General features: G+C 38.2%; 1 protein-coding gene across 6 annotated transcripts in view; it reads right to left on the bottom strand.

The window, feature by feature from the left end:
- tanc2a (tetratricopeptide repeat, ankyrin repeat and coiled-coil containing 2a) overlaps positions 1-18,263 on the bottom strand; it is a 132,103-nt gene that overhangs the window by 7,395 nt on the left and 106,445 nt on the right. For all 6 annotated transcript variants that reach the window (XM_043233878.1, XM_043233880.1, XM_043233876.1 and 3 more), the window contains 16 exons: positions 12,545-12,673; positions 9,901-10,182; positions 8,704-8,831; positions 6,970-7,201; positions 6,734-6,903; positions 6,373-6,651; positions 5,628-5,959; positions 5,422-5,530; positions 5,143-5,265; positions 4,295-4,531; positions 3,996-4,181; positions 3,220-3,313; positions 3,008-3,141; positions 2,797-2,920; positions 2,477-2,652; positions 1,855-1,987 (listed from right to left, as the gene is read on the bottom strand). In XM_043233878.1, the coding sequence (XP_043089813.1) occupies positions 1,855-1,987; positions 2,477-2,652; positions 2,797-2,920; positions 3,008-3,141; positions 3,220-3,313; positions 3,996-4,181; positions 4,295-4,531; positions 5,143-5,265; positions 5,422-5,530; positions 5,628-5,959; positions 6,373-6,651; positions 6,734-6,903; positions 6,970-7,201; positions 8,704-8,831; positions 9,901-10,182; positions 12,545-12,673 (2,868 nt within the window). The remainder of the gene's footprint in view (positions 1-1,854; positions 1,988-2,476; positions 2,653-2,796; positions 2,921-3,007; positions 3,142-3,219; positions 3,314-3,995; positions 4,182-4,294; positions 4,532-5,142; positions 5,266-5,421; positions 5,531-5,627; positions 5,960-6,372; positions 6,652-6,733; positions 6,904-6,969; positions 7,202-8,703; positions 8,832-9,900; positions 10,183-12,544; positions 12,674-18,263) is intronic.

The raw sequence follows: 18,263 nt of genomic DNA, 5'->3' as shown, positions 1-18,263 counted from the left end.
AGCGTAACAGAATACAACCAAGTGAATGAATCTCAAAAAAACTTGACACAGCGTAGTAAATGCAACACAAACAGAACTAAATCGAAAATCTCAAGGTGAATTCTTCTAAGCTGAAACACTGTTTAAAAAAAATCACTCCTAATGGTGAAATATGCTATTAAATGCATTTTGATGCTAATGCTGCAAGATGCAGCGAATAAAGCAAAAAACATCGCGTAAAGAACCAAATGCAAGTCATCTCAACACAAGGTTTTAATTCTCTTAATTTGATACAGCATTTTAAAATTGACATTGTGACAGTCAAATATAACTCTATGACACTATAGTTGCAAAAAACATGGTGCAAGAATGCATTCTGTGTTAACGCTCCCAAAAACCACAGAACACTCAGCATGTCGAAACATTCTGCAGCATCATGCAAAAATGCAACACTGGTTTTCCCACATGCATCCATGCAAGCAAAAAAGCAGACAAAAAATGAACGGAAAGAATCAACATCTACCATCGGAATTGTGCAGGGTAAATTTAGACAAAATCCACCCATGTTTATGGCTGACAGCAACTCTATTCATCATAGCCAAGAATGACATGAAGATTAAATGCCTTTCACATTGGGGCACCCAAAACACTAACAGACCCGATCAATGGAGAAGGGACCACACAGATGGAGGGACACAGTCAAAAATGGCAGATGGGGCGCACAAAGGTCTGTGTTTTACCTCGGGCACGGGTGGGGAGTGTCTGACATCCTGGTTACGAGGAGAGAAGTGGTGGAAAGGGTCACGAGTGAAAGGGTGACAGGTTATTGGGGCAGAGTGAAGTATCCGTATCAGACAGGGAGCAAAGGTTTAATGAAAACAGAAAACAGGGAGAATGTGATAGAGAGTCAAGGGAAGAGAACAAGAGAGATTGATAGTTGGTGGATAGGGGTGAAAGGAAGAACAAGGAAGATCAGCCGTGAGAAGCCGTGGCAAGCAGCAACATTAGCAAAAGCAACAAGCCCATCCTGATCAGCTGCAGATCAGTGGAGTTCTGCAGGTCGGTGAAGAGCACACGAGAAGGAGGGTTAGACTCGGATGACTGAGCTCACAGGGACGGGTATGAAGGAGAAAGACATCTACATGTGAAGCTAATTTCACGTGATCTTCATGATATATTCAGTGCATCTGCTTTTTATATATGTTTCTAATGCACTTCTTCAAGGTATAAGCATTGGAGTTTATGCTGCGCTCCATTCAAATGCACTACCATTCATTTCTTTAAAAAATATTAAATAAATACTTTTATTCTGTAAGACTGGAGTAATGAAAATAAATTACATTTTAAAATAGAGAACTGACCAAAAATAGGAACGGAAATGGAAGTTGTAGCTCAGAGAGGGCCGATTTTTTTTTTTTTACATTTCAGATGTAATAAATTAATTGCAGATTAAAGCTTCATGGTTCATGGCTTCATCAAAGAACGTCATGGTTGCTAGCGATCAGTGACAGATGCCTTACATGTAGGAGCAACAGCATGCCAGAAAATGCTTTGACTCCAGGGTTTCAGAATGACTAAGACAACCATGTTTACTTTTCTTCCCTGAGCAAAATATATGGCCAGAATTATTCAGTAATTCAGAAGTGGTATTTTATTAGATTTTTCTTTCCAAGTGGGAAGCTAGTGATTCTGACTTTCCAAGTTGAATGGAACGCAGCAATACAACCCCTAATTATAAGTTATACATACATCTTTATACATTTTTTTTTTTACAGTAAAACAAATCATGTGAACTGTGGTGTATAGCTCATTTTATCACAAACACTTATTGCACGAGAACACAGTTTAGCAAGCATTGTATCTGTAAGAACCTACCTATCTTGGCGCCCTTCTTGAGCAGCGCCACCACCACTGATGTGTTTCTGCAGCCAACCGCGCGGTCCAGTGGACGCATGCCGCTGTAGTCCACATGCTCGATCATCGCACCATGATCCACCAGATACTGTACCTGCAACCACATTAACACCAGTGCTGTGGTTTACTGTCTGCACATCTCTACGTGATATCTGCTTAAAACCATTTGCATTTGAATGCGCATCCCATTTTGGAGATTTAATGGGATAATGCATCATCATTTACTCACCCTGACACCATTGAAAAAAAAAAACAAAAAAAAAAAAACATTGACTAACTTTCTTCTGTTGTACATAAAATATTTTAAAGGAAGCCAAACAGTAGACAATAGCTATTGACTTAGTATTTTGTTTTTTTTTCAAAAGAATGGAAGTCAGTGGCTACCGTCAACTATTTGATTTGATACCACTGTTCTTTCAAATATCTTATTTTGTGCTCGACAGAAGAAAGGAAGTCAAACATGTTTGAAATGACAAGAGTGTGAGTGAATGATGACAGAAATTTCATTTGTGACATAACTACCCTTTAAAGGTGTATTTTAAACTAGATCCACTTTACATTAGTTCACTATAACAAAACCAACCACTTCTGAGTCTCCGTAAAAAGCAGCAAGATCCAGTGGAGTGCGTCCGCTCTTGTCTGCGTGGGCTGTTGCTGCCCCTCTTTCAACCAGAGCACGGACCAATGGGAGGTGGCCTTTAAGACACGCCCAGCTCAACGCTGTTAGCCCCTCCTTGTCCATCAGAGACAGTGAGGCACCTGTGAAAAATAAGTTAAAAAAGCAGCTCAGAAAGGTGAATTTCCCTTCTTTGAAATGACTAATATTTTCCTTTATATTAATATCTACTATTTTTGTACTTTTTAAGCTGCAACAAATCTAGCGTGTGATGAGTAGTGCTGTACCTTGAGCCAGCAGGAACTCGGCTGTACCCAGGTGTCCCTCAGACGCAGCCATCATTAGAGGAGTTCGTCCCTGTTTATCCGCCATGTTCACGTCAGCTCCGTGATTCAGCAGCAGGTCCACTATCTGCACAACCAGCACCGACATCTCAGACTAAAACAAAGAGAACACGTGCAAAGTACAAATGACTTCTGAGATGCCGGAGGCGCTCACCTGCCAGTGTCCCTGCCGTACGGCGCTGAAAAGCGGCACGATGCCCCTACGGTTGGGCTGGGCCACAGCTGCCCCCTGCTCCAGTAAGAGACGACACACGTCCAGCTTCCCCCGACCCGCCGCTGCTGTCAGAGCTGAGATACAGAGAGCAAACTGTGCAATCATGTTTACAGGGGAAAAAACAAGAATACAGGTGTCTGGTGGTGTCCTACCTGTTTCACCCCACAGTGTGTCAAAGTTATTTATCTGAGCTCGCTCCTCCTCTTCCTCATCTTTCTCAGGGAGGTCAAGCAGGTAGGATACAATCTGAATGAATCAGAATTATATTCAGAATAAGGCTTGTTTTTAAGGCTTTCGTGCAGAATATATATATATATATATATATATATATATATATATATATATATATATATATATATATATACATACATACATTTACATATAACACAATACAATGACAAAAATACAGAAATTAAACATTAAATTTATTAAACTTACAGTTTAGCTAATCTACAGATAAGCTATACATTGTGACATATATATATATATATATATATATATATATATATATATATATATATATATATATATATATATATATATAGCATTTGTGTTTATTTACATTATTATATCTTTTATATTATTTGAATTTATTTTCACCAATTTCATCATTTTCACACTTTGATATTTAATGGCCATTTAGTTCTACAATTTTTTGTTTGCCTTTGTATTACTAAAGTTAAATCATTAACAATATTGCAATTACCTGTTACCAATATTATTACTAATAAATATACAATTGTGAAAAATACCATGCATGTTAAAACAAGTGTTCTGATAAACAAAGTTCAAAAAACAAGAAATAGAAATCTTGCCTTATTCTGTATGCTTTTGATTTATTTAATTCTGAATGCGTCCTGAATAAAAATATTAATTCATTCTTTATATAAAGTAAAGTACAATAAAATGAAATAAAATAATCTCTTACTTCTGTATAGCCCATACTGGCGGCTGCTATGAGGGCCTGCTGTACTGCGTGGCTCTTGCTGAAGGACCCGGCCTGCTGTCCCTCTGTGATCCACTCGCACTGCACCAGATACTTCACTACCTCTAGATGACCCCGTAGACCCGCGTGGACCAGCGCGCACTGACCGTTCTTATCTAGGTGATCCACCTGAACAGAAACACACAGGAGAGAGAGACTTTAAACTCGGACTGATAGTTCTCAATTTACAGCCACTACCCTGCACTCTTGTTGGTTATCCATCTAAGCATGGCATGGCTGACCTTGGCTTTCTTGCTGCTGAGGGCAGTCACAATAGGTAGGTGACCAGCGGCAGCCGCGTAGCTGAGCGGAGTGAGTCCGCTCTCTGAAACGCCATCTACATCAGCCCCAAACTCCAACAGCAGAGCCACAGTCTCCAGGTAGCCCAGGTGAGCGTGGACACACAGGATGGGGGCGTTATTCAACACCTCTGTACGATAGTTCACGTTAGCTCCGCCCATAATCAGCAGCCGAGATACCTAGAGGAACAGAGGAAGAGGGGGATATGGAGTAGAAGACAGAATAAAAAAAAAGTCAAAATGTTTTTCAGACCTAAGAAATAAAGAAATCTTAAATCATGCTATACATAATACTTTGCTGAGCTCAAAATTAAAAATTCTTTCTGATAAAAATATTACGGAAATAAAGTACAAAAAAAACTTTAAGATGCATAAAATTGATCTAAACAATTAAATAATAGATAAATAGTAAATACTTTTATTACTTAAGTACTAAATAAGTACTGTTACGAAACATTTCTATTTTAAATAAATGCAGGTAAATTAATTTTATTTTTAAACCACCTTAAAAATTTTAATTATTTTTTAATTTTTTAATTATTGCAATTTTTAATTGAGAGATTTAAGAGACTTACTTAAATAATGTAATTAAATAGTTAAAAAACTAAATATTACATTTGATTTAATTTAAGATAATTTTTTATGATAATTTTTTTTTTTTTTTTTACAAATTCCAATTTTTTGAATGCAAGGAGACTGTACATTCCCTTTTCCAGACATGAAAATCACTTTAAATCAAAGATGTTCTTAGGTTTTCTATGGCTGTGGGAATTCAGTTTTTATTTGCGTACCTTGATGTTTGGAGTGTAGAGGTTTCTCAGTGAAGCCAAAGCTGAAGAGAGACCCTCTGTACTGTAGGACACCCACAGCCCCTGCAGAACCGACGAGGAAACCCCAACCTTCTTACTCAGGCCCTGCATCCAACAGACAAAACATTTTAATAACAACATCATTGGACATTGTACAATAAATCTCTTTTTTCTTTAAAGCATTCATATACTGCTTTACTCAAGTTTATGTCATCAGTTTAGCATCATGAAAACTTCCACAGTTGTTATAGTTAGCCTAACCTTGAAGATGTGAGCTTTGAGAATATGGTGGCCAAGTTCGAGGGTCTGTTGGCGATTGAGTTTACTGTCTTGCCTTGAAAACCAGAAAGCAAGCAGTGTGTGGCCACTCCTAAAGACAGGAAAAGAGACAAGACGAGGGTATACTTCAGGATACAGGAAAAAATGCTTTCACTGTTTATGAAATATTCACATTTTGAACTTCTCACCTGGGGTCGCAGAGGAACTTGGTCTTCTCCCCGTCCTCTCTCCAGATGAGCCACTCTCTGAAGGAGGGGTGGATGAACATGCGCGTCCCATCGCGTCTCTTCACCAGGAAGGGTGACAAGAGTTCAGACCTCTGTTGGAAATCCTCCCACTCCATGGCCGCTCCACGTACCATGCCGGCGTTCACGGCTCCGTAGGCCTGCTCATCAGTTAATGGGTGTAGAGAAGCCACGGCCACGTTAAGCAGGGGAAGAACACGCTCGAACGACGACTGAGTCGGGAAACGCATGTTCAGCTGCAGCAGGTAGACCTCGGCCAGGTTCACCGGAACCACCTGCACACAAACATCATGCTTGCAGCTTTTAATAAAAACAATAAATACATGCGAAGAAGATGAAACTCATGATTACACTTTATGTTGGTAGTCCACTTTAGACATTCCTCAAAATACAGAGCCAAAATGAAAAGAAAAGAACACCATATGCATACCAAAGAAAGGCTATAATAAAAAAATAAATCAATTAAAATAAATAAATAAATAAAAATCATACCACATATAACTCTTAAAGCTTAAATATAAAAAACAACATTAAAGGTAAATAAATAAGCATTATTATACATCCCTAAAAAGCTAAAATGGCATAAAAATATATAAAGTAAAAATAACAAAATGAAAAGCTATAATGAAAAATTAAATGACATTACATTAGGTAATAAAGGAAGCATCTAAGTCAATTGACCCCTGACCTTGAAGCTGGAGCTTTTGAGCACCAGGTAACCCTTCTCAATGAGGTCAAGCGTGAGTTTCAGGTAGAGGTAGGAGCCTCTGCTGAGACTTTTCAGATGTGCGCTGAGTTTGCCGAAGGCAGCGTTGTCCAGCTTGCCATTGAGAGCCACATTGTTCTGGATCTCCTGGCTGGAGTGAAGACGGTGCAGGATGTAGCCCTGAAGGTCCGCATCGATCGCATCACTTTCCTCCAGCCGATCCAGAGAGATCCGGTGGAATGGCAACGGACGAGTTATGTCCTGAGACGGGACAGACAAAATGATTTAAAAAGTAAAGAGGATGGGTTGCATTATGGACAGAAGGGACGGATGGAATACAGACCTGCAGCGTCGTCCTGACAGTGACCACCAGTTTAAGCCAGGGAGGGAAACGCTCAATGGTCTTGCACAGGAAGGAAACAATGGTTTCTCCGTAATCCGGTTTATGAAACTCCGCTTCATTCAACCCGTCAATCAGGATGATGAGGTTCTCCTCACACGCGATCTTCCTCTCTGTAAACATTGCATGTGTTCAGTACCATATATTCGTCAGCCCGCATAAAGTATAAGACTGCGCACCTCGATGCAGGATCTCCAGGGGCTCCAGCAGGCCCCTGCGGAAGGCGCTGAACGGGTCCTGGACGCAGGCGCGCAGGCTGAGGGTGCTCTGCAGATGAGGCTGGCGCAGCAGCAGCTCTCGGTAGGCCTGCATCTGAGGAGCCCTGCACAACAACGCTGCCACGTTATGCACAAACTCAGGGACCAGGCAGGTGTACGCGTTGTCGGCCTGACAGTAATGGTACGCCACCACCTGCACAAGAGAGAGCAGATATAAGCTGACAAACGCTTACATTCACAGCACAGCTTGGGTTCAAATACTTTATGATGGTCCTTTTTGAGTATTTTGTTGATAATAAGTAACTTTGCACCTACATAAGTACCTACATACATTCTACTAACTATAAGTAACATATTCTAACCCTAACCCTACCTGTGTACTAACACTACAGTGAGAGTTAGGAAATATGTAGGTGCAACTTTACTTATAGTCAACAGAGCGTGTTAAAGGGACCATCAAAATAAAGTGAAAGCTGTTTTTTGCTTTTTGTTCATTAACGTTCAGTTTTACTTACTGAATTTGATTGGTACATTAAATACTCAATTATGATAGTACTGATATTTAACATAATGGTAAAACAAGAAATAACTTTAATATTGTGCATTAAATACACACTACTATTCCACCTGTTCAGTCAGATTGTTTTTCCCTAAAGAAATTACTTTTATTCAGAAAAGGTGCACTGAATATTCAAAAGGGAGTGTAAATACATTACAAAAAATATATAAAAGACATATTAAAAATATTTTAAATAAATGTTGTTCTTCTAAACTCTAATTAGCAAAGAATCCTGAAAAAGGCATTGTATAACAATTTCCACAAAAATATTTCACAAATTATTTTTTTAAACAGTCTTGCAGAACATAAAAAATGTCTTTAAAAAGCATAAAAACATGTTTTGAACATTTTGAACAGTAGCATAAGGCACATTAACATTCACTTAACATTATGTAAAAGCAAATGTAATAGTATAATCAAAATGGATTTTAACCATTTTATAACTAATTATTGTTGTTCATTATTAGAACATCAGGCACTACACTACAAATTAATGCCAACTCAGGCACACATTTAATTGAGCAAAGGTGCCCAGTACATCTAGATGACCCCGATAAATGTAGGTTTAGACAAAGAAATACACAGAAAAAGCGAAGCAATATTTTCAGTCTAGGGGATTTAGTGCAGGAACAGTTTTCAGCTCTAAAAACACAATGAATATTAAAACTAGAGAAAGATTCAAAGCTCAGGAGTTTTGATGTGATGAAGGAGTTTTATGAATGCATAAAACATTATGGAGTTTGAGTGCATCGATGGCCTTATTCCAATATTCTAAGACTGCTGCTTCCCTGGATTCACTTCATCATGCAGTATGTGGGTGTGCGTGTGTGTGTGTGTGTTCAAAAGCTTGTCATCATTAGCAATGCAGACTCTGAGTATATAATGGCTGTACTGGGAGACTCTGTGCATATAAATATTTGACAAGGCAACAGAGCCGCAATAAACCTTTGTGCTTAAAAGAATAGGAAAGCACAGCGAGAAAGTGAGACAAGGAGCAAATTCATAAAAGAAGGAGACAAAGGAAGAAATGGATAGACAGAAATAATGAATCAATATAAGAGAAGAGGAGAGAGGGAGCTTGAACGGCAGGCTGGATATGTGCCCGCCCCGTTGATTATGTTAGTATTAGTTGGCACCTGAGAAGCTAGTCTTCTGAGTGCCTCCTCCTGGCGTCTCCTCATCTCGGGCGTTCCAGGGCAGCTGCTTCCACCCACCAGAGTGCCGTGAGCGGACTGAGGCTGGCTCAAGGGCAGTGTGTCGCCATCTGAGAAGAAGACATGGTATGCATGGGATGTGAACCTTGTCATGAACTGAGAGAAAATGACTTTAACATTTCAAGGGCTGAAGATATTTGTTATTTGTTGTTGTTTAAGTGATTAATCGCATCCAAAATAAAATAAAAGTTTTTCAGTACATAATACATGTGTGTACTGTGTATATTTATTATGTATATATATACACACACTCATGCAGTAAGTATTTTTTAAAATATTTACAAGTATTTACATGTATGTATAAATAACACATTATGTATATATACATAATACATAAATATATACAGTACACACACACACACACACACACACACACACACACACACACACACACACACACACTCACATATATATGTAAACAAAGCACTTTGTTTTGGAGGTGATTAATCACGATTAATCGTTTGGCAGCACTACTCTATATCCATGGCCACACATTTGTCTTGACAATACTAGATGAAATATGTATGTTACAAACAATAACTAATGTGCCGTGATTCTAAAATCACAATAAATATTATATAAATAAATGCAATGCAAAATCTCATCAGTTGTAGCTAATTAGTTTTGTGGGTTTTTAACATATAGACTTTCAAATCACTTACTACTAAAACTGTGAAATAAGTCAAAGTCTTTATTATTATTGTGTGTGTGTGTGTATATATATATATATATATATATATATATATATATATATATATATATATATATATATATATATATAAATAAATATATATATATATATATATATATATATATATATATATATATATATATATACACACACACACACACACACACACACACACACACAAAATACATTCTAAATTTACATTCTATACATTTTTCATTTTGCATAGTTAATATGTGTATTATGCTTAAAAAACACCTAGCTAGTTTTCTAACGCCATATGAGAACTTAATGTAAGAGGCAGATTGGAATTTAAGATAATGAAGAGTTATAGCATGAACTAAAATGATTTGATTAAATAAGTTTCAGGTTTGTTTCTTAGAATGATGGATCTTGAGGAAACGTATACACAGTCAACACACTGGACTCACGTTTTGGCGAGGCGTGTGGACTGTCAGAGGTGATCTGTCTCATGCGATTGCCGTGGCAGCTGAGAGCCACCAAGCGGGAGATGATGGCCGTCTTGCCAAAGCCCACGTTGCCAACAATAACCACACCTTGATTGGCCGAGGACTCACTGCTGCGTAGACACACATCCACTTCCTGGAACAGCCACTCTCGGCCGGTGAATACTGCATCGGGTGTCAGACTGGGCACCTCGAAGAGAAGCGGCTTCAGGGCGATGTCCGGTGGCCGGTACGGAGCAAAGCGCACTGCATCATGGGAAACATTAGGAAAGGCTGTCAGTGAAACAGGTCTTATACAACATACTGTATATTTAACCTTCCGAAGGCTCTTTTACGTCTTCTTACAGTGATGTTATCCATCAAAAAGAAAGTTTGACAATTTAATTTCCGAATTAAGCCTCTTCACATTGAAATACAAAATTTTAACCAGCAGAGGGAGATGCTTTGTCTGGAAAAGGCCAGTTGTGGCAGCTTACGCAAGCCGGGGCTGCAGTGTGAAACACCATTGACAGGGTGCCTTGACCCATTAATACATGGTAGAAAACACATCTGAAAAAGCAGATCGGCCTCCATGCATCAAAAACAGCCATATCTGTCAAATTTACTGCCACCGTGCACAAAGCAAAATGTACATTCATCTCCACATACGCTTGCAATAAATCAAAACACAGAGCCTTAATATTAATTAAAATAATCCTCATCTAATATTCATATTCAGTCGTAAAGTCTTCATTATTCTTATACGTTTCGTACGCGTTATCATTAATCCCAATTACTGATAATACTCAAGGCAAGAGTCACGTCAAAGCAGGACGGAGATAGTGGGAGGAAATCTTCAGCGCAATTAGCATAAATTCTGTATAAATTCCTGACTGTATAGGATTATGCTGCAACAAGTGTGGTGAAGCATATTATGGGGTTATTTATCCCTCCATTTGCATGTGGACTATTCATTAGTCTGATAACATGTGAATTCATTATCTGTTCATTAACATACAGGGGAGGGGCGGAGTTATATGGGGCAAGGTGACCTTTATGAGCACATATAGATGCTGGCAGACATTAGCCAAAAGGGCAAGAAACGGAGACAAAGAAAGAGAGAGACAGGGCAGCCAATCAGTAATACTGCTGTAAAGAACTAGAGACAGGGAGGTTGTAATAAAGACGAGGTTAAAAGAAAATGAACACACTGCTTATAAATATATATGCTACTATATCTCCTTTCGTGGCATAGCTGTAGTGGGTTCACTTCCAAGTGTTTTTCACTATTAAGCATGATTACTTGCATGTATAAGTAATTGTTGTTATAACAGTAAGTAGATGTATAACAGGGGTACCTTAAAATAAGTGTTACCAGTTACCAAGTATCATGAAATCTGTTTCTGAAAACCCCTGGAAATGTAAAAAGGGTGTATAAATAGGCACACAAATACAGTCTACTGCCACTGTTTTGCCACCTGTGCGATCATCCTGAAATAAACAGGTTCCTTGGTGAAATGTGACTTGATCTGACTGAATCTGAGAGGACACCCAGACCTCTCAGGCTCACTCCCAGCTGGCCTGATTTAGGATGCGTGGAGCCTTGACTGCGAGATTTAGACAGCAGGCTGAGCTCTGACAGATGAGCTAGAGCTAATGCTAATAGGAAGTCAATACATCGATTGGGACAGGAGACAGATTATGGCACGGCAGTCCAAAGGGGAAACTGAGAACAGCAGGACGAGGGGGAGAGTGATCCGAGGAAGAGCTGGGGAGTGTGTTGAGGGTTTTAATGGGACATGCTGTGTTTAGCGGAGAGCAGATGTACGAGACGCAAGACACAAGCACATACAAATGGTATTACACTGCAAAGGTTAATTTCAAAATCTTAATTGAGATTTAAATGACCATTTTTCACCTTCTCTCAGACTAAGCTGGCTATATTTTATAGCACCTTATATGTAAATGACAGCTGTGTAAAATCTCGACAAGCTTCTAAATCCTCCTAAAAGTCTGCGATAAGACTGATGACATAAAGCCTTCTGGAGTTATGGAAATATATAATTGATGATTTTTTCCTATATATAAAAAAAATGGAAATTGGATAAAAGCAGCACAAGTATTCAATATAATGCACATCTGAACCACTTTAATGCTATTAAAAAACTGAGTTGAGTTGAGTTGCTGAGTTGGAATCTAGACGAAGGATAGCTGTTAAAAAATGTACTATAACTTTGTTTGGATTTACATTTTTGGTCAATAAATAATTTCCATACTTATTTATCTTTGTGTTGTTATCTTATAGAGCTGCTTTATAGTTTGCTTCATAACAGAGGAACTTTGCAATACCCAGACTGCTATTAAACTGAATTTAACTGATTAATGTATTTTCAGAGCTGCTTTACAGCTCTGAAATTGTATTCTTTTCATAACTGGAGAACATTTCAACATTACTACTACTATTTAAAAAACAATCTGTATTGTATAAATTGCTGTACAAGTAAATGTGACTTAACTTAGAATTATTAGGTCTATCTTAGAATTATTAGGTCTATCTTAGAATTATTAGGTGAAGTGAAAGAACTGAAGAAGAATGGACATTTATTAAATCTGAGAAAAATATACAAACCTCTCATGTCAGCTTGTCCAGAGCGGCTGGAGCCAGAGTTTTGTCGTGGCATACGCAAAGACGTGCGAAGTGGAGCCTGTCTCTGCTCATCCAGATACGCTAGATCCTCCAGGTGAGCTGAACTAGTGGCTGTAAAAGAGAGAGGAGCAAAATCAGGCTACTTTAATATTTTAAAAATATCATCTTATGCATTTTCAATATTAGCATCATATGAAATATTTTATACTTTTCAGTGTGCACTGCTGCTTGGGTGATAAGTTATTGAAAATATTCATTTCAATACCATATTTTTAAATTGCATTCTGAATTAAAATTGAAAACTGAGAAATAAAATGAGAGAGATTGACAAACTCTATTTAAACTAATGCTACCCACATATATATTCAACAGAGGGAGAATGTCTCAGTTACTTGTGTAACTCTCGTTTCTTGAATGAGGGAACGGCGACGTTAAGTCATTGACTGATGTATTGGGGTCCCACCTAAGAACACAATCACCTCTGAGCTTAAGAGAAAAGGCCAATGAGAGATGGTGAGTGGAATTTGCAAGCCAAGCCACTCCCCCATACATACGAGTATATAAGATGGCAGCGTGCAACCACTCATTCAGGTTTATGCTGAGGAGTTGAGTGGCATCCCTGCAATTCAGATCAGTCCAAGATTGGCAGAAACCGTTGAGTATAGAGACTTGGATGCCAGGTCCGAAAAGGGTGAAAGAGACCCCCAGGCACCGCGCAAACTACTCCATCTAGTCTCATCCGCAAGTAAAAAGGGGGACCCAGTGTTCACAAGGGAAACAACTTGTAAAAAGGTGCATGAATCCCTAAGGAATGGAGCTGCAAGCCGACAACCACTGGCCTCCCGCAGTTACCTAATGTTACCCAATACACAGGAGGACACAGGTTCTTCACAGAGTTTATGAAATCTTGCAAAAGTATTGGGTATTGCCCAGCCCACAGCCCTACATATGTCAGCCCCCAGAGGAGGGAACACTCAGAGTGGAATGAGCCCTCAATCCTAAGGAGCACAGCTCAACTTGGGACTGGTACACCAATGTGATGGCATCCACCACCTAATTAGACATCCTGTTTGGAGACAGCATTCCCCTTCTACTGTCCCTCAAAGCAGACAAAGTTCCTGAAACTCCATGTGCATTCCACATAAAGGTGCTAAGCGTGAACAGGACACAGCAATGCAAGGGCCAGGTCTGCCTTCTCTGGGGGCAGCGCTTGCAAGTTCACCAACTGATCCCGAAAGGGTGTAGTGGGAACCTTGGAGAAGGGGCACTAGCCTGAGTGATGTATCCACTACGACCTGGGGAAGGCCAGAGAGGTCTACAGCAGGGGTGTCAAACTCAATTCCTGGAGGGCAGGAGCCCTGCAGAGTATAGATTCAACCCTGCTAAACCACATATACTATGTATGTCTGAAGTACTTGATTAGCTGGATCAGGTGTGTTTAATTAGGGTTGCATCTAAACTCTGCAGGGCTCCGGCCCTTCAGGAATTGAGTTTGACACCCCTGGTGTACACCATCAGAATGCCAGATTGCGCCCATCCCCTGAGGAAGAAGGTCCTTTCTCAGGAGAATCTTCCAGGGAGGGGCTGTTGAGATGAGCATGAGGTCCGTGAACCAGGTTTGGGTGGGCCAAAAACGAAGCTCTCTGGGGGGAAGGCATACTTGAGAAGGCCCCAGGGCCAGCTGTGTGCTCATTTACTCAAAATGACTTGCAAACAGTGAATCAACATGGTACTCTAAGCTATTTTACAAGACATTTCCTATGAGAATACAGTGATAATATCGGTACTATCAAAAACACGGTGAAACCTTGATCTGTTTGCTGTTAGTGATGAGTCAAACCCTATGACAAACTCTGAGAACTTGTGTTTGTTTAGCTTGTTGTTATTAACTTTCCAGAAAATGCGTGCATGAATTCTGAGCTCCCTTTTTCCTTTGCTAATGAGGAGGAAAGTTCACAGCGGCTTGATACACAAGAATATTAAGAACCCAGTGGGTGGCCATTGAACTGATCTCGCCTCAAAGCAGCTGGTGAGAGCTTCTGAAACTATTTAACAACAGCTACGATTATTGTGGTAGTTTTAGCATGGACAAGTGGCCACCATCAAAGTAAGGTGCAAAGTGCCACATACTAAAGCCCTGTCGTTCTTCTAAAGCCTCTCATTCTATGCTAATGTGTTTAATCGTAGACAGATTTCAGAAAACCATCCACGGCCCCTTGGTACATGTGTACAAATTACAACTTCCTGTTGGTTACATGTGGGGAGCAACAGTTTAGTAATTTAAACCTCCCCTAAAAGAAAGTCGCGTTTGAGCAGGAACTTCAGAGAATTGCAGTAGTGAAGTCAAAACCCAGGAAAACTAATTCGACAGGGGTTCCTTTGAGAGTTTCCTATTGGTTTTCATACAACTCGCTGACACTTGTTTTGCTCTACAACATGAATTACACATACCTATACTGTAGAACAACTATTTAAAAGCGGTTACATTCATTTTATAAAACATATGTTTCTAGTACGTACATAACACCCTACATAGCAACGTTTTGAGTGTGATAATATGTAGCTTACATTGTGGAAAAAGTATCGTTGAGCTATGTTTAACACAGATCTTATTTTTAAAAAAGCTACAAACATTATACATAGAAATCTTCAAGGAACTAGTGGCAAATAGTTTTCTGCATTTTGGCATGGCAGCTGCAGAACTCTATCAATAACAGTTTGCAAAAGCTGGGAAAGATGTCAAAATTTGGTTAATGTTACTACTGTAAATCCCTAATAAATTAAGATTGAATCTCCATCAGAGTAAAGACCTGTTCATACCAATGATGATCATTATAAAGTTTTAATAATCAGAATAGTAACACAAAGTGATAAAATGAAACTGACAATAACGATAATGCTGGAATCACTTACAGATTATTTTTCACAGCTGATGAACAATAAAAACATTAACCAATCAGAATTCAGCCAATTTTAAAGAGCTCAATCTTTTAAAGCATCAGACTGCATAACCGCACCACATGCTAAAAACAAACAGAACACTATTGTCTATTGGTGTGGACGCTTACATTGTAATTGTTATACATCTTTACAGGCATCGCTCCTTTTATGAACAGGCCTTATAAGCACTGTTAAACTGTATATTGGCAAAAACTATAGTTATCATTGTAAAAATGTAACAAATATCCCAGACACCAGCATTTCTCCTGGCCAACCCCACCACCTCCATCTGCACTGCAGACTGTCTGGCTGGCATGACTGTGTTGCTGGATTTACAGCCCCTCGAAATGCGTCACAATGACTTCGGCTCCCATCAACTGAGCTGGTGTTTTACAGTCCCTCTGTGGCGCGGGTCCACAAGTCACGTCTGCATTTTACAACATTCTAAACATGTGCACATCTACTTATCTCTAAACTTGGTTTCTGTTTGTGTCCTTACAAAGTACTGTATGGAAGATAAACATAATAACACATGCTTTTCTAGGTGATCAGACTAGCAATTTCCACCTTTAAAAAAGGCTGAAGGTGCGGCCCCATTTACCTTTGTTTGGCGCATGGTCACAAGCAAAATTCGACATTTCAAAAGGAATCTACGCAATTTGGGGTGAAAAATTTAGCCATAAAACACCCACTTATAAGGTATCTACTCATACATGTCTATTGTTTTAAATACATATGTGAAGGTGCATGTGTGTATATGTGACAGGAAGTACACACAGGAGAATGTGTCAAAACTCATGTCAGACTTCAAAACAATAATCAAATGCATCTTGAATGTAGAGATCGGAAAGCTTTTGAAAGGGGAAGATGGAATGAAAGACAAACAGATAGGAGAGGTGAAGAAATGAGTGGGATAAGGAGAGAAAGAAATTAAATGTGGGAGGGAAGAGAGTGAAAGACAGAAAAAGCGTGAGAGGTGAGCATGCATGAGTAAGAAAGAAAATCAGGGGTAGAGAGAAAGCATGAAAGAAAGGAGAGTGGATCACATCATTCTCTCCCTTCTCTTCACCACTTCTTTCATTTCATTTTGTCTCTATTAATTCACCTTTATTTTTATGGTGTGTTGTAAAATTTTTTACATGCTGTTATCTATGAAGTTATCTTAATTTAAAACAGAAAGGTAAATTTTATTTATTAAATTATTACATTAAATTTATTTTTTTTTACATAATTTCCTAATCAGATGCTAAAAGATAAATAATTTAAAAAGGAACTGTTAATATTAACAATAATCCTCAAATAAAAAATAGGATAATATTAATAATGCACTGAAGCAAATTGAAAAATAAAAAATAGATAATATTATTGTTTCATGTAAAATTATTATTATTATTATTATTATTATTATTATTATTATTGTTTGTTGTTACAGTAATTATAAAGAATATATATATATATACAAATTAAGCAATATAGTTTGTTAACCTGGCCGAACAAATAAACAAGTAATGGTCACATTAAAGCTGAGTGTGAAAAAATTTATTTACAGTACATCAAACTGAGCTGCTGAATAGGATACCCTTTTCTAACATGTGGATCCAAAAGCAGCAGCACAAATCACAAATTCTTCATAAAACCTGGAGGAGATTCACGCAGACATCCTTGCTTTATTGTAACGGGGCAGCATCAGGAGCTAGGAGCCGCTCCAGAGCTCAAATGGCCCATAAAGCTGAGAAGAGGGCCACTTCTATAGCTCTCACAGTAATCACTATGTGCTTTTACTGACCTTGACATTTTAAGGGAATTGGAAACACGTGTCTGTTGACTTTTGGGGTCTAGATTATGTGGGATATTTCCTGTCTCCGCAGTTCACCATTCACGCACAGAAGCGTTCAAAGAGCCTCAGCTGAATGAGTTTCACACAGAACTGACTCCAAAAATTCACACGCGCTCAAAGATGAATGTGACCGTTTGTAACGAACAGGATTTGAATGTCTTGACTAGCTCAGCATAAAGTGGAGGTTTCTGCCATTTTACAGTAAATCTAGGGTTAAATAACAACTGAAATGAAATGACTGAAACTGAGTAACTGAAATGATTCAATAGACAAGGCAACACAGCTATAGGCACATATATTCTAGAAAAAAATGTGCAAGATAAAGTATATTTAACATATATAAAAATGGATAGCTTCACCTTTAAAATCTGATTGAACAACATGATTAATCATTTCATTCAAGTGACAATTTAATTATTAATGCAGTCTACAGTTAGGTTAACATGATATGTCTTTATAATCATATTAAGCATTAATAATAATAATAAAAAAGAAATAGCAGACTACTTGTAGGCTAAACAAATCACGTTAATTCTGTTTAATTTTTATTCTAGATGCATTATTGGAATATATATATATATATATATATATATATATATATATATATATATATATATATATATATATATATATATATATATATACATTTCTATATTAAATCCATTTCTTTATTTAAATTCATATTGGTTAGATGCTTCTACCATTCAATGGTTTTGTACTGTACTCTGCACAATGATGAAGTTGAAACTAATCTAACAAGGTATGTTTCGACAGGCATAGTACTAGAAATTATTTTGCAGTATGCACATACACTATAACATGTAATTTCTTAAAAATTTGACAGTGCACACCGGATAACACAGATTGCAATGAGACAAATGAACTGTAATCATTATCAAGTGCACTGTGTCTTTCTCGACTCAT

The sequence above is a fragment of the Puntigrus tetrazona genome, chromosome 3 (genome assembly GCF_018831695.1).
Source record: "Puntigrus tetrazona isolate hp1 chromosome 3, ASM1883169v1, whole genome shotgun sequence".
NCBI classification, from domain to species: Eukaryota; Metazoa; Chordata; class Actinopteri; order Cypriniformes; family Cyprinidae; genus Puntigrus; species Puntigrus tetrazona.
The sequence above is the reverse complement of the archived record's forward strand: the minus strand, read 5'-3'. Positions and strand labels throughout refer to the sequence as shown.